The sequence below is a fragment of the Carcharhinus amblyrhynchos genome, chromosome 16, assembly GCF_965287045.1.
Source record: "Carcharhinus amblyrhynchos chromosome 16, sCarAmb.v2.hapA, whole genome shotgun sequence".
Classification (NCBI taxonomy): domain Eukaryota; kingdom Metazoa; phylum Chordata; class Chondrichthyes; order Carcharhiniformes; family Carcharhinidae; genus Carcharhinus; species Carcharhinus amblyrhynchos.
Window position 1 is genome coordinate 3,254,753 of NC_137339.1, and position 14,370 is coordinate 3,269,122.

At 44.7% G+C, this 14,370-nt stretch overlaps 1 protein-coding gene across 4 annotated transcripts in view; it reads left to right on the forward strand.

The window, feature by feature from the left end:
• Positions 1–12,962, forward strand: part of LOC145353784 (14-3-3 protein beta/alpha-1-like) — a 45,482-nt gene extending 32,520 nt beyond the window's left edge. For all 4 annotated transcript variants that reach the window (XM_080204586.1, XM_080204585.1, XM_080204587.1 and 1 more), the window contains exons 3-6: positions 3,724–3,847; positions 6,195–6,358; positions 8,010–8,105; positions 10,776–12,962. In XM_080204586.1, the coding sequence (XP_080060712.1) occupies positions 3,724–3,847; positions 6,195–6,358; positions 8,010–8,105; positions 10,776–10,832 (441 nt within the window). In that variant the 3' untranslated portion in view covers positions 10,833–12,962. The remainder of the gene's footprint in view (positions 1–3,723; positions 3,848–6,194; positions 6,359–8,009; positions 8,106–10,775) is intronic.
• Positions 12,963–14,370: the final 1,408 nt, after the last annotated feature.

The following is a 14,370-nucleotide window of genomic DNA, read 5'->3' on the forward strand; positions in this document are numbered from 1 at the left end:
CTGCCCTTGTCCTTCGAGGTGATAGAGTTTCCGAGTTTGCAATGTGCTGTTTGAAGGAGCCTTGAGTTGCTGCAGCGTACCGTGTAGCTAGTGCACACAGCTGCATTTGTAGTGGAGGGAGTGAATATTTAAGGTGCTGGATGAGGTACCGATCTGGATAATGTCAAGTTTCTTGAGTGTTGATAGAGCTGCACTCACCCAGGCAAACGTGTTGTGTCCTTGCGTTTGTCTGACGACATTTTTTCCACAGTGGTGGTTATGTAGGATTGCTTTTATTAAAGGAGTATAGTTAAAAAGAATTTTGATGATTTGTATGTCTTTTTTATTCAAACTTTACTGATCCCTATTGTAAATGTGTATCAGATAAAGTTGCAATGTCTTGCTGATCGTACATTCATTCTATTCAATTTCATTCGCAATGCAATTTACAGATTGGAAGAGGGAATAGCAAGGGAGAAATCACTGGATTGTGATCATTGTTGCCCTAAAGCCTGAAATGGCAGTTAGATATCCTCAAAAATGGCATTATCTCCCTGCACAGCTAAGGGAATAAATTAACATTGAGTTTAATTCATTTGAATGTAAAATCAGTGATTGAAAGATTGCCTAATTTGATTACCCGCTTTAAAATGTAACACAATAATACTGGCGTATATTTTTCTGAACTACTAAACGGGAATTCTTGCCTCAGAGGTTGGAAGCTCCATTTCCCAGTGGGCCTCTGGGTCTCTGAGCATGTGTTGACCAAGAAGTGCCCACACACGTGAGGTGTTTCATCCATTCTTCAGCCCGAGAGCTGGCCCTTTGTGCCTGTAAAAAGTCTGACAACACCAGGTTTTAGTCCAACCTATTTATTTGATAATATACTCACAAGCTTTCGGGGTTAGTCCCTTCGTCAGGTGAATGGAGAGTTCTGGCCTCAGACAGAGCATATAAAGCACAGACAGTTTAGAGATTACTGATTAGAATGCGAATCCTTACACCTAGCCTGCTGTTCAAGACCTGAAGTGGCTGATAATGTGAGTGGAAGGAGCACTGATCGCAGTTTAAAGAGATGTGTATTGTCTCCAGACAGTACAGTAAGTGAGGTTTTGCAAACCCAGGCAAGTCACAGGGGTTACAGATAGTGCGACATGAACCCAAGATCCCTGTTGAGACCGTCCTCATGTGTGCGGAACTCGTGCCTGCGCAGAAGACAGGAGTCAAACAGCATGCAAAGCAGGTCAGGTTACCTGGAACTGGAGCGCCATTCCAGAGGAGAAGTCCCAGGAATCAGGATATGTGGCAGAGGACAGGGAGAGGTCTGAAAAGAAATTCCCAGGCATAGACAAAGAAATAAAGTTAAAATAAAGAAGCAGAGAAATATGATCCCATTTGAAGGTCTAATACAGATAGGAAATATACAGTAAATGGCAGAACTCTTAAGAATATTGATAGGTAAAGGGATCTGGGTGTACAGGTACACAGGTCACTGAAAGTGGCAATGCAGGTGGAGAAGGTAGTCAAGAAGGCATACGGCATGTTTGCCTTCATTGGCCGGGGCATTGAGTTTGAAAACTGGCAAGTCATGTTGCAGCTTTATAGAACCTTAGTTAGGCCACACTTGGGTATAGTGTTCAATTCTGGTTGCCACATTACTAAAAGGATGTGGAGGCTCTGGAGAGGATACAGAAAAGATTTACCAGGTTGTTGCCTGGTATGGAGGGCATTAGCTATGAGGAGAGATTGGAGAAACTTGGTTTGTTCTCACTGGAGCAACAGAGGTTGAGAGGCCTGATAGACGTCTACAGAATTGAGAGGCGTGGACAGAATGGATAGTCAGAAGCTTTTTCCCAGGGTTCAAAAGTCAATTACTAGGGAGCAGAGGTTTCAGGTGCGAGGGGCAAGGTTGAAAGGAAATGTATGAGGCAGGTTTTTTTACACAGGGTGGTGGGTGCCTGGAACTCGTTGCTGGGGGAGGTAGTGGAAGTGGATACTGTAGTGACTTTTAAGGGGCATTTTGACAAATACATGAATAGGATGGGAATAGAGGAATACGGTCCCCAGAAGGGCAGGGGTTTTAGTTAAGTCAGGCAGCATGGTCGGTGCAGGCTTTGAGGGCTAAAGGGCCTGTTCCTGTGCTGTAATTTTCTTTGTTCTAAAGCAAAAGAGCTTTAGACTTGAAACAACCTTTGGAGAAGGCTAGAAGATTCAAGAAGATAGCTGAATGTTGATGACTGTGCTGTGCGCCATAAGGATGAAAGATCTGAAATTGCACTTACGAGGTGAAGCTCACGTGGAGAAAGGAATCTCCAAAGGCAAGATTGAAACCCTGGAGATGGATCCTTGCTGGGGCTGTCTGAATATGAGCAACATTTGGAGAAAGTTCCAGAGCAAGCTATTCAGATGTGGAGTTCGGTAATGTTCACGAGAAAGACAATGTTTCCATGAGGCTGGTTGGCTTACAATGTCACAAATGTCTGAGTGGGTTGTTCGGAAATCCACGCAGTCTGATTCTTTCATTTATTTTGAAATGTGGTGTGTCTGACTACAGTCTGCCTCTTTGTTCACATGGACCTCATGCTTACCCTGAATGTTGGTATAGAAGAAAAATATTGTGCATTGATTTATCTTTCTGAATTTGTATGTATCTGTTAAAAATATAGCTGGGGTGAAGGGATAGTGTGAGTTGGATCACTTCCTTGTGTAAGTATTGAAATCTTACTAATCTTTTTGCCGGCGTAATAAAGTTAATTTTAATAAATATTTTTTGTCTATCTAAAATCTCCTATGAATTCAATCAGTAACCCTCACCACCTTCTCTCCACCCCCTCCCTCACCCCCAAACCAAACCAATCAGAGGAAAAGGTTTCCCTCTGACCAAAGATGGTTAGGTGGATTGGCCAGGCTAAATTGCCCCTAAGTGTCCCAAGATGTGCAGATTACGGGGATTAGCAGAGTAAGTACGTGGGGTTATGGAGATCGGGTCTAGGTGGGAATGCCCTGTCAGAGAGTTGGTGCATGAATGGCCTCCTGCACTGTAGGGATTCTATGCCGCCAGTCAGTTTCTTTACCATCTTAAACATCTCAATTAGATCAGCCCTTGCTCAAGAATACAAGTCCAGTCTATGCAACTTGTCTTCAATTTAACCTTTTTGATCCCAGTATCATCCTGGTGCCAGACAATTAATGCAGCGTTATCCATATCTTCGAGCAGTTGTTAGAATCATAGAATCTCTCCAATGCAGGAGGAGACCATTTGGCCCATTGAATGTGTACTGACCACAATCCCACCCATGTTCTATCCCCATACCCCATGCATTTACCCTAGCTAGTGCCCCTGACATTAGGGGCAAATCAGCATGGCCTGATCCCTTGACCTGCACATCTTTGGACTGTGGGAGGAAAGCAGAGCACCAGGAGGAAACCCACGCAGACATAGGGAGAACGTCCAAACTCTCTATAGACAGTAATCCAAGGCCGGAATTGAACCTGGGTCCCTGGCGCTGTGGGGCAGCAGTGCTAATCACTGTGCCACCATGCCACCCCTTGTATATGTATATTGTATAGTAGTTTTGGTAATGCAAGAAATGAACAAGAAACAATTATTAAACATTAAATTTTTATCAAAATTGTTTAATTTTTATTGCAGTAATGCTCTGTTACTTTTAGTCTAAGTAACACTGTGAATGTGTGATATTTTATACAGTATCTTATGTCTTTGTTCACTGCCTTCTCACTCAGAATCTTCTGGATAAGTACCTAATTGCCACAACAACCCAGGCTACTAGCAAAGTCTTCTATCTGAAAATGAAGGGAGATTACTACAGGTACCTCTCTGAGGTTGCAAATGGGGACAAAAAGAAAGGTATGTTTGGAGATCTGATCCCTGTGTCAACTGTAACCAAAAACATCATTGAAGTTTGATTTCTCCAACAAAATCCTCACCTACCCACCCCTCTAAATCAAACAAATAATTTCACTGAGTCACCCATCTGTGGATCACCCACAAGATTACAACTATTTCTAATGGAACTGATAGAATAACTCAAAGGATGCGTGAAAAACTTGATGTTTGTGTTTTTGGGAAGAATTATAGTTGTCACTGGTAATGTTAGGGGTTTATGTGCTGGTGAGGAGACATTTCTTCACCCAGATTGGTGAACCTGAAATAGTTGATGCCAAAACATTGAATGCATTCAAGAGGCAGCTGGATATCACAGTTGGGGCGAATGGGATCATGGGGAAAAAGCAGGGTTTGGCTCTTGAGTTGGATGATTAGCCATGATCGTGATGAATGGTGGAGCAGGCGTGCAGGGCCGAATGGCCTCCTATCTTTTATGTTCCATTTTGTTATTGTCAATTCTCCCTTACTTTGCATATTTTGTAAATGTACATATGAATTACTTGCTGTAGCTGAAGAAGCTGTTGTTATTTCCTGTAAGCATTTGTTTATGATTTTTAAAATCCAGTTTTTCTACAGTACTTGCAACAAACACAGTCACAGACACAATGGGGGCTTGTCCACCTTCAAATTGAACTGGGGCAACATTGGCAGGGCCCAGATAAATTATTTTCTGAAAGATGTCTTTTGTTGACAATCAAGTAGAGGTGGAGAGACTCTTCCCGCTCAAAAAAGACAGTAGGACTAGGGGGCACAGCCTCAAGATAAAGGGGAGGCGGTTTAGAACGGAGTTGAGGAGGAACTTCTTCACTCAAAGGGTGGTGAATCTCTGGAATTCTCTGCCCGTTGAAGTGGTGGAGGCTGCCTCACTAAATATTTTTAAGAAGCGGGTTGATGGGTTCTTGATAAGAGAGGGGATTAAGGGTTATGGGGAGAGGGCGGGAAAGTGGAACTGAGCCACGACAGATCAGCCATGATCTTATTGAATGGCGGGGCAGGCTCGAAGGGCTAGATGGCCTACTCCTGCTCCTATTTCTTATGTTCTTAAGTATGTTTGCAGCTCCCACCAGTTCTTGGAAGTATGAAATTCTACTCATTATTTGAATAACAACAGCCTATATTTATAGTGTGTCTTCAGTGTAGTTAGAAATCCCAAATTGCTTGATCATTGTATTATCAAGAACGAAATCGCTGCTGCAGAAGAGTAGCTGAAGGTGATTAGTGTAGAAGAGGAGAATCTTTTGTTCTGAGATGGTGTCTTGCTCACTGGCTGAAAAGTGGTGAGATGCCTGTGTTGACTCTGTTCGGCAGTTAAGTGGGCATTGGTGGCCCTCCCTGTGGAGCCCAGAAAACATCCCACTCGCCAAGAGCTGCCAGCCAGCTGATTCGGGTTTGAAGTTTATTTATTAGTGTCAGCAAGTAGACTGACATTAACACTGCAAAGAAGTTACTGTGAAAATCCCCTCGTCACCACAATCCAGTGCCTGTTTGGGTACACTGAGGCAGCATAGCCAATGCACCTAACCAGCGCGTCTTTTGGACTGTGGGAGGAAACTGGAGCACCCGGAGGAAAAACACGCAGACACGGGGAGAACGTGCAGACTCTGCCGCAGACAGTGACCCAAGCTGGGAATTGAACCTGGGTCCCTGCTGCTGTGAGGCAGCAGTGCCAACCACTGTGCCACCATACCGTGCATTCAAGGACGGTCTCAGGGGTTGAGGGAGTGGGGGTCTCACAGGGTTTGGGAAAGGGGGGGCTGATGGGGGTTGGCAGCAAAGCCATGAGTTCAGTGATGTTTAGATCTATGCAGATTGAGGATTCCACCCCCCCACCAACCCACTTCCTCAGCTGATATGCAGCCTGTAGAGGTTTACCAGTTGTGTGGGCTGCATGTCCTCACCTGAAGCTGGGAGGATTACAGTGGAGGCAGGCAGAGTAGTTGTTAATTGGCCACTTAAGGGACTCTAAATGGATGTGGGGTAGGAAGGCCTTCCTGCCCACGGCCTCCTTCCAGTGGTATCAGCCCTGATGCCAACCCATCCAATTTTCTGGCTAACCTGCGTCCTTTGAGGGCTGGAGATTCTAGCCAGGGGAGTTGGATTAACACACAAAGGAGAAAGGTTGATAGTATGAGCAAGTAGCATGTGAATCATGAACAGCAGCATAGGTGAATGGCCTGTTTTGGTAAGCTCAATGTTGTAATGATGGATTCCTGTTTGTGGGCAGTAATTCCAGCCCACGTATTGTCACTCCTGATTTGTGTGCACAAGTGCCAACTCCCAGCAACAACCTCTCTCCTTCTTTTCAAAGCCACGGTGGAAAGCTCACAGAAGGCCTATCAGGAGGCTTTTGACATGAGTAAGGAGGAAATGGAGCCAACACATCCCATCCGACTTGGCCTGGCTCTCAACTTCTCCGTGTTTTTCTACGAGATCCTGAACTCTCCCGAACAGGCTTGCCAGCTGGCAAAGTCCGTAAGTAAAAACAAAGGAGGTACTCGGTGTGGCTGGGAATGTGTAGTGGTGCCAAGATCGTAACCCGCTCTCATTATGTCCCCTTTTCCCGTTTAGTGCTCAGGTAGATGATCTAGCAGGTAAACACAGCCAGTTTATACACAGCAGGATCCCACAGCAGCATCAAGTTAAGCGGCTAGTTTAGTTGTTTTAAGGCAGGTTCTGAATCTGGGGAGAATGATAACAGAGCGCCAGAGAAGTCCTCTGCCCCTCATGTAGTATATTCATGGGAGTTCTGAAATTGCAGCAGTACTGGTGTCAGCCTAGACTCTGCTCAATTCTGGAGTCAGCTTTGAACCCAAAGGCTGCGAGATAAATATGCTATCAACTGAATCGAGCTGGTGCGTGCAGTTTCAGTTAAAGGAATATTGCAGGCTGTACGTTTATGATTCTGTTTCCACATTGGTTACAAAGTTCGGAACAGCTGAGCAAGGCTGAGCCAAAGGCAGCTGTGATAAACTTGTCGTTTCATCTCTGCCCACGGGAACCTAGAGTCACATTCTAAAACTGTAGTGCTGACTGGCTGTATCTGACAAAGAGAAAGCACGTAGACAAGTGCTCTCACTCATACTGGCTTGTTGTACGCAGGGGCTGAGAGGGGGACAGAAGGGAGCTGGATTTCCCCAAAAATTGGCAAAGGCCGATAGCAGGCAGGGAAAGTGACGTAGGAGCTGTATGGTCCCACACTTAGAAAGAAGAGCAACAAGAGCTGCGTCCCATGATGTATCACTGAAGGGGAGGCCTCTGATTTACCCAGGCAGCCAGTCACAAGTCTCTGAGTCTGTCCTCACCAAGCTGGATGGTTTTTCTGATGGGGGGCAGAGGTGGGGGGGTGTGATTCGGGCACGTAGGCCTGATAATGATAGACGTCGAACGTTGAGAAAGGTGCCCTCACTGGGGGTGAGGGTGGGGAGTGGGGAGGGCTGGTGTCAATCACATCCCATGTTCATGTAAAACACGATCAGCTGTTCCTGTGAGATTTTCTGCTCCTGCTCCCGCCCCAAACCCGACCGAGAGCAGAAAATCCTGACCCCCTCGGGCACGGAGAATCCTGACCGGATATTCCACCTCAAAGCCCTGGAAAGTGGTTGATCAGCTATGAAAATATCATTCAGCTTGCCGACACTTCAAAGAGAACACTAATTCCTGAAGCCAATCCCTTTGCACGCACATCCCATACACACAGTTTCTCCCACGCATAACATTGTTGGTCTGTGGCTGTCAGTCCATTCACTGGTGCCTATTCTGGTCCGGGCCTGTGTGTAGTGACACCATCAGACCCTTCCTCACGGTCAATGATCCTCACACTCTGCCTTACTCACATAACCACTCTCTCTGAGTCAGTCACAACGTGCCAGTCCCCCTGCCTTGGCCTCATGCTAGAGCTGTCCTCTCCACCACTTCTCGGAGCCGTTACTGCCCATCTCCCGCACTGTGTATCTCTCAGTACACTAATTTCGCTCTGTCGCTCAGCACCCCACTCGTTTAGATCACAATTTGACGGTCCAAGCACCATCAGTTCAACGGTTGTAGCATTTAACTGACTGCAGGAGTACTGAGCAGCCAGTTGTTTGCAGTGATAATGAATCTCACTCTTACCTTGTGTTTGCAGGCATTCGATGATGCAATTTCGGAGCTGGACAAGTTGGCTGACGATTCATACAAAGACAGCACCTTGATCATGCAGTTACTTCGGGACAATTTAACTGTAAGTATGACCAAGAGGGAAAAAACTCCCAATCATTACACTGAAGTCACTTTTTTTTTAAAATGATCTCAATGCACGTCCAATTCAAGTTGTGTTTCAGTTTGGTTAGTGTAAAATACTGGCAAAGTATGCTGAATCTTTACCTGCTTTCTTACTAATGATTCCCTATTTTAAAAGAAAGCCTACTTTAATATGCCCCGAGCCAAACACTGCGGATATTAGAGAGAACAGGAAAGTTTCAAATCAATTCCCTTTCACCATACTGACACAGAGTGAACTAAATCATTAACCACTTTCACACAAACATTTCCCTGCATATTTAAAGAAAATCTGCTTTGAAGCAGTTTTGGAAATACTGGAAGAAGTTAGTGATTTAGCAATTTTTAAGCAAGTCCAGAGGCAGGGAAAGCACATGGAGGAGGGGAGGAAACATCAAAAGGAAGCGTTTCTGACAGATAAAAGCAAGTTACTGTTGATACTGGAATCTGAAACTTATCGGGGAGGCGATGGCTCAGTGGTATTACCGCTAAACTATTAATCCAGAAACTCAGCTAATGTTCTGGGGAACCGGATTCAAATCCTGCCACGGCAGATGGTGGAGTTTGAATTCAATTTTTTTAAAATGTGGAATTAAGAATCTACTGACGACCTTGAAACCACTGCCAATTGTCGGAAAAACCCATCTCGTTCGTTAATGTACTTTAGGGAAGGAAATCTGCCGTCCTTACCCGGTCTGGCCTACTGGTGACTTCAGAGCCACAGCAATGTGATTGACTCTCAACCGCCCTCTGAATGAGGACAACTAGGGATGGGCAATAAATGCTGGCCAGCCGGCGATATCCATGTCCCACGGATGAATAACCAAAAAAAATCTGGAACAAAGACAGAAGATGCTAAAATCTCACAAGCAAGTCTGACAGCATCTGTGAAGCGAGAATAGACCCAACATTTCGAGTCTCGATGACTCTTTGACAGAGGTTCTGGTAGGGCCTACTAGGATTTCTGACAGGCTTAAAGGTGGGAAAGATCAAATGATTTTTAAAAACGATAAAATCCAGGAGGGCATGGTAATGGGGCAAACAAAGAAACAATGGCTTTCTTTTGGACTCAAAATGCCTACTTCTGATCCTGGATGGAGGATCAGGCAGAACTCATTCAGCACAGGAAATCTCAGAAAGTGTAGTGCAGAGCATCTGCACAGAAGCCATGCCTGTCTTTAAGGCAAAGCTGCTGTACTCTGGTCAGAAAGTTTAAATGCACAGTGTATGAGTGAGTGTGTACATGGGAAGCAAGTGGGTAGGGTAGCAGCTAGCTGGGGTGGGGAGCTCAGGTCATGGTAGTAAGGACGAGGGATGTTGGGGATGCTGAATGGGGATTAGGTGGTTGGGGCTAGTCTGGCTAGGTGGGTGCTGAGAGGCTGTCGGATTGAGGGGCAGTCAAGGGAGTCATTTTTGTGTACGTGTTTGGGGGCGGGGTGGGGGGGGTGCTCAGAGTCAGAAACTTTTTTTTTTGAGGGTGCCAGAGAATGGAGGAACTAATTGCTCACCAGAAGCCCAAACTTCCCAGGTGCTTCCTACAGAGCCTGTCATTCTGCCCAGCCAGAAATCAGAGATTCAGCACCAAAAGAACAATAGAATCGTTACCAATAGATGCTGCCCACAGTTTAAAGTTGTTGAACTCAATATTGAATTCAGAAGATTACAAAGTGACTTTGGACCTTTTACACTCGCAACTTTCTTAACTTATCTACCTGCCACAATTTTACCGACACATCACCCTCCCCGTTTTAGTTGACATGATGGTCTACATACCTCACATCACGCTACATTCACCTTCAACTGCTGTCATTGTCCTGCTTGTCTATTTCCTCTTCACGATAGACTCAGTGAGGAGGCAGAAAGGCAGCAGATAAAGAAACGTTCATTGGTCATGGGCAGTAAGTAATGATTAGGAGGTTTAAAATGTAAAAACAGCAAGCGTCTATTGCAGATATACTGAGTGCTGGGTAAAGTTTATTTTGAATGTTGTATGAAATATTACAGTGGTATTGTAGGGCATTGGATTAGTAATCTACTGACTGTAAGTGGGATAGAGGGACAATATGATGATGCACTTTGTAATGGGTTACGTCTCCTGGAAATAAAGTTGTGATGTGGAGATTCCAGCGTTGGACTGGGGTAGGCACAGTAAGAAGTCTCACAACACCAAGTTAAAGTCCAACAGGTTTAAGAGCATTTCTGATTGAGGTGAATGGAACTAGCAGGAGATTCCTGAACAAGCTACAAATTTGGAGCCTAAGCAACATTGGTAAAGTCTCCGTACACGATGAAGAAAATGTGGATTGAATTCTTCAAAGCTTTTGAGGATGGAAATGAATTTGTGGTGTTTTAGTGGGGACAGAGATGCTTACTTATAAAAGCATCAAGGGCAGTAAATCGGAATGAAGATGATCGAGCTGTCATGGTTAACCATGACTGATTCCTATTCCTGTGTTCCAGTGCAGTGATGTTCATTTTCTGTATTACCCTCCGAAACTACCCATCTGTATTTGAATCTTTCTTAATTTAATTGAGATGCTACAAACACTTGTTTTAAAATAGGAAACCTTTTCCTTGCTGCTTGATTGTTTCTCGGTTTTTAATATAGTTTTTCTCTTTGTATCTTTTCCAGTTATGGACATCAGACAGCCAGGGAGATGAAGGGGATGCTGGTGATGGGCAGAACTAAACCAACTGTTACACTTACCCATTGATTTATTTTCACCTGCTCTTGTCTGGCCAAACTGCCCCACCATTCCCCCTCTCCTCCCCTTATTCCTCTTTTTCAAAGCAATGCGTACCATTTCTTTGACTCCAGGATTGCCTGCACAGAGCTTCACACCAGCATGCTGTATTCTGATGTGCTGACACAACACTGGGCTGGAAGAATGTGGCACCAGGGGTAGTGTTAAGCTGCCCTGCCTGCAATTGTCGGCTTAATTTGGCTGGATGTCATGGCGTAAAACCAACTGAATAATGCCTCAGAATTGCTTTGGGCACTGAGCCTGGCCCCTCATCCTATTGTGTGAGGAAGGGGGGAGCAGGGAGAAGATTAGGGGGAGGAAAGAGGGTGGAATGTGCTAGAACTGTATTCTATGAGCACTGCTTGGTGAGGGACTCGCTGCTTGTTAAATTAATCAATTCTGGAAGGCAGAGGGCTTCCGTGATTGTTCCTGCTTTGTTTCCCAGGTTTTTATTCCCAGGTGCTGACTGGCACACTCCTGCCCTACTCAGTGAGCACGCGCTCTCTGGGGTTGCATCTGGGGATGACTGAGGGACTGCCCCAGTTTTGCTGTAGTCATGGGTTCTTCTCCAGTAATCATGGGAATCTCTAGCAAAGAAAATACTGGTGGCCTCCTTCATTTCAGGCAACCTGGATATCAGAGCCGTCTTTGACACCGTCAGATTGCCAATCGTGCCAGTGTTTGACCTGCCGGTGTTAAGTTCTGTCAAAACAGGCTCACTATGCCCCCCCCCCCCCCAAACTTTCTCCTTCCACACAAGTCATTGGGGCACACTTATCACTTTCCGAGTTCTGACTGTGTTTTATGTTCTGTTCCTAGCGTCTGGAAATTGATTGCAGTGCTCAATTAGCTCTGCTATCTCCGTTCACACTGCTTTGGGTTCCCCTTACACCCTCCTCCTCTCTTTTCCTCCACCCTGCACTATCCTCAGATCAGAATGCGGACTGTAACAGTTTATATACCATTGCAGCCACTTGTTATTCATTCACACCCTGCCAGCTTTTCCTCGAATCTTGACTTGTTTTTTTACTTGCACAAACCTCAATCACGTGGTGTAATAACTGGTACCTTCAGCAACAGCCCCCTCCCCCACTCCCCTCCAGTCCAGCTTTCTAATCACTGTTTGAATAAATGCTTTTGGTATATTGATACTAAACTATTTAAGTTTCTTCAGATTTATCTCACAAACTTAGACCTTACCTTTCAACTTTCTGTTCCCGATACTATGGACTATCCTGGGCAAGTGGGGGAAGCTGGGTGATCACGTTTCAATTCATAGTCACTGACTAATGCTACTTTTAACGGTTTCCTAAAATTAGAACCATGGGCATGGAAAAGTGCGCAGATTTTATTGGTGCAGTCCAAATTGATTTCACCTCCAATCAGCCTGTTTAAAATACTACCTCTGTCCAAATGTGAATTTTGACAGAAAGACTGCAATTGACTTAATCTTTCCCACTGGTATTCTGAATGATAAACTGCACAGTTTATCAATGTAATACAGTAGGTTCTGTGCATGGACTGAGTGATCTGATAGTTCTCGGTTAACATGGCTGCTGATGTGCACAGTAGGGAAAAGGGTGACACTATCCTGCGGGAGGGAAAAAGTCCTGGGCGGAAACGGACAAATTGGTCAGTATCCTAATGAGTTTCCTGTTGTCTTTTATAGTTACATTCCACGGATATATAACTCCGTTTGTCCTTGATGTCTGTTGTCCACTGGAGAACTCACTGTGCACTGAAATAATAAATTGAAATCACTTTTGACTGAACAAAAATGCAATTGAACTCTAGGTGACCTCTGATAGTGAGTGTGGAGTGGATTCTCAACACGTGTCTGTATATCTCATCACTGCCTTCCTGCTTTCTTTTTACTGACCAGTATTCTGCCTCCAGTCGCTTCTGTGACCGTTGTAGCACGCACGTGATTGTGTAACAGTAGTGCGACATATTAAGAAGAAACTTTTTTTGATGTACGAATAGATTTGTGTAAGTCTTTTTAATGGACTGTGGGAAAATAAATTCAGACCATGTACACCACAGTGCAATCAGAAAATAAAGGTTCTATCAAGTAACTTGTGTCATCTGATGTCTCATTGGGGAACTTAATGTTGCTCCCTAGGTGGGGATTATTCTGTTGTGTCATTTAACACTAAATAAATCTTAATGGTGCAGAGGAGATTTACTAGGGATAGGGCACTTCAGTTATTTGGAAAGACTGGGGTGGCATGGTGGCACAGTGGTTAGCACTGCTGCCCCACAGCGCCAGGGACCTGGGTTCAATTCCAGACTTGGGTCACTGTCTGTGTGGAATTTGCACGTTCTCCCCTATGTGCGTAGATTTCCTCCAGGTGCTCCAATTTCCTCCCACAGTCTGAAAGAGGCGCTGATTGGGTTGATTGGCCATGCTAAATTGACCCTAGTGCTGGGGAATTAGCAGGGTAAATGTGTGGGGTTAGGGGAATAGCGCCTTGGGGGTGGGATTGTGGTTGGTGCAGATTCAATGGCCTCCTGCACTGTAGGGATTCTATGACTGGAGTGACTGCCCTCCTTTAAGCACTGACAATTATGTAGTGAAAATTATGAAAGATTTTAAAGAATAGGTGAGGAAAAACTATTTACACCAATAGGGTCAGTCAGTAACTAGGCAAGACATATTTGAGGTAATTGATAGGAATCAGGAGAGAATCAGAGAATTTTCTTGATGCAGCAATTATTATGATCTGGGATGTCCCACTTAAAGGTTTGTGGGGGGGGGGCGGTGGTGAAGGGTGGGGAAAGGAGGAGTTCAAGAGGGAAATTGTATACATTTCAACAAGTTACAGATTTGCAGGGCTATGGGGATTAACTGGACAGCTCTTTCAAACAGACCCAATGGGTTTCTGTGCTCTATCATCCTAAACATAGATGGAATTTTTTCTAAACTTATCTTCTCAGAGTTGACCATCTCTTTAATGTTTCCAAGGTTTTTTTTGCTTGTACATTCCTGTTATTCATCCTACTTAAAAACATATTTTGGGGTAAAGTTGCCTTTTCTATGAATGGGGGAGGCCCTTTAGTGTCTCAAACCTGTTTGGCATCTAATGAGATCATGGCTGATCTGTGACCTAACTCCATATCCTGGCTTTATCCAATGTCCCAGAATACTTTTGGTAACTAAATAAGAACCTCATTTAAAATTAACAATTTGGCACCAATTTCCACTGTGGAAGAGTGTTCCAAACTTGTAACACTCTTAACAAAGTTTCCTAATATTACTCCTCAAAAGTTTGGCTCTAATTTTTAAACTATGCCCACTCATCCTAGACTCCCCACCAGTGGAAATAGCTTTGAATCTACCAAGGGGCAGCACAGTGGTTAGCACTGCTGCCTCACAGCACAAGGGACTCTGGTTGGATTCCAGTCTTGGGTGACTGTGGAGTTTGCACGTTCTCCCTGTGTCTGTTTGAGTTTCCTCCGGGTGCTCCGGTTTCCTCCCACAGT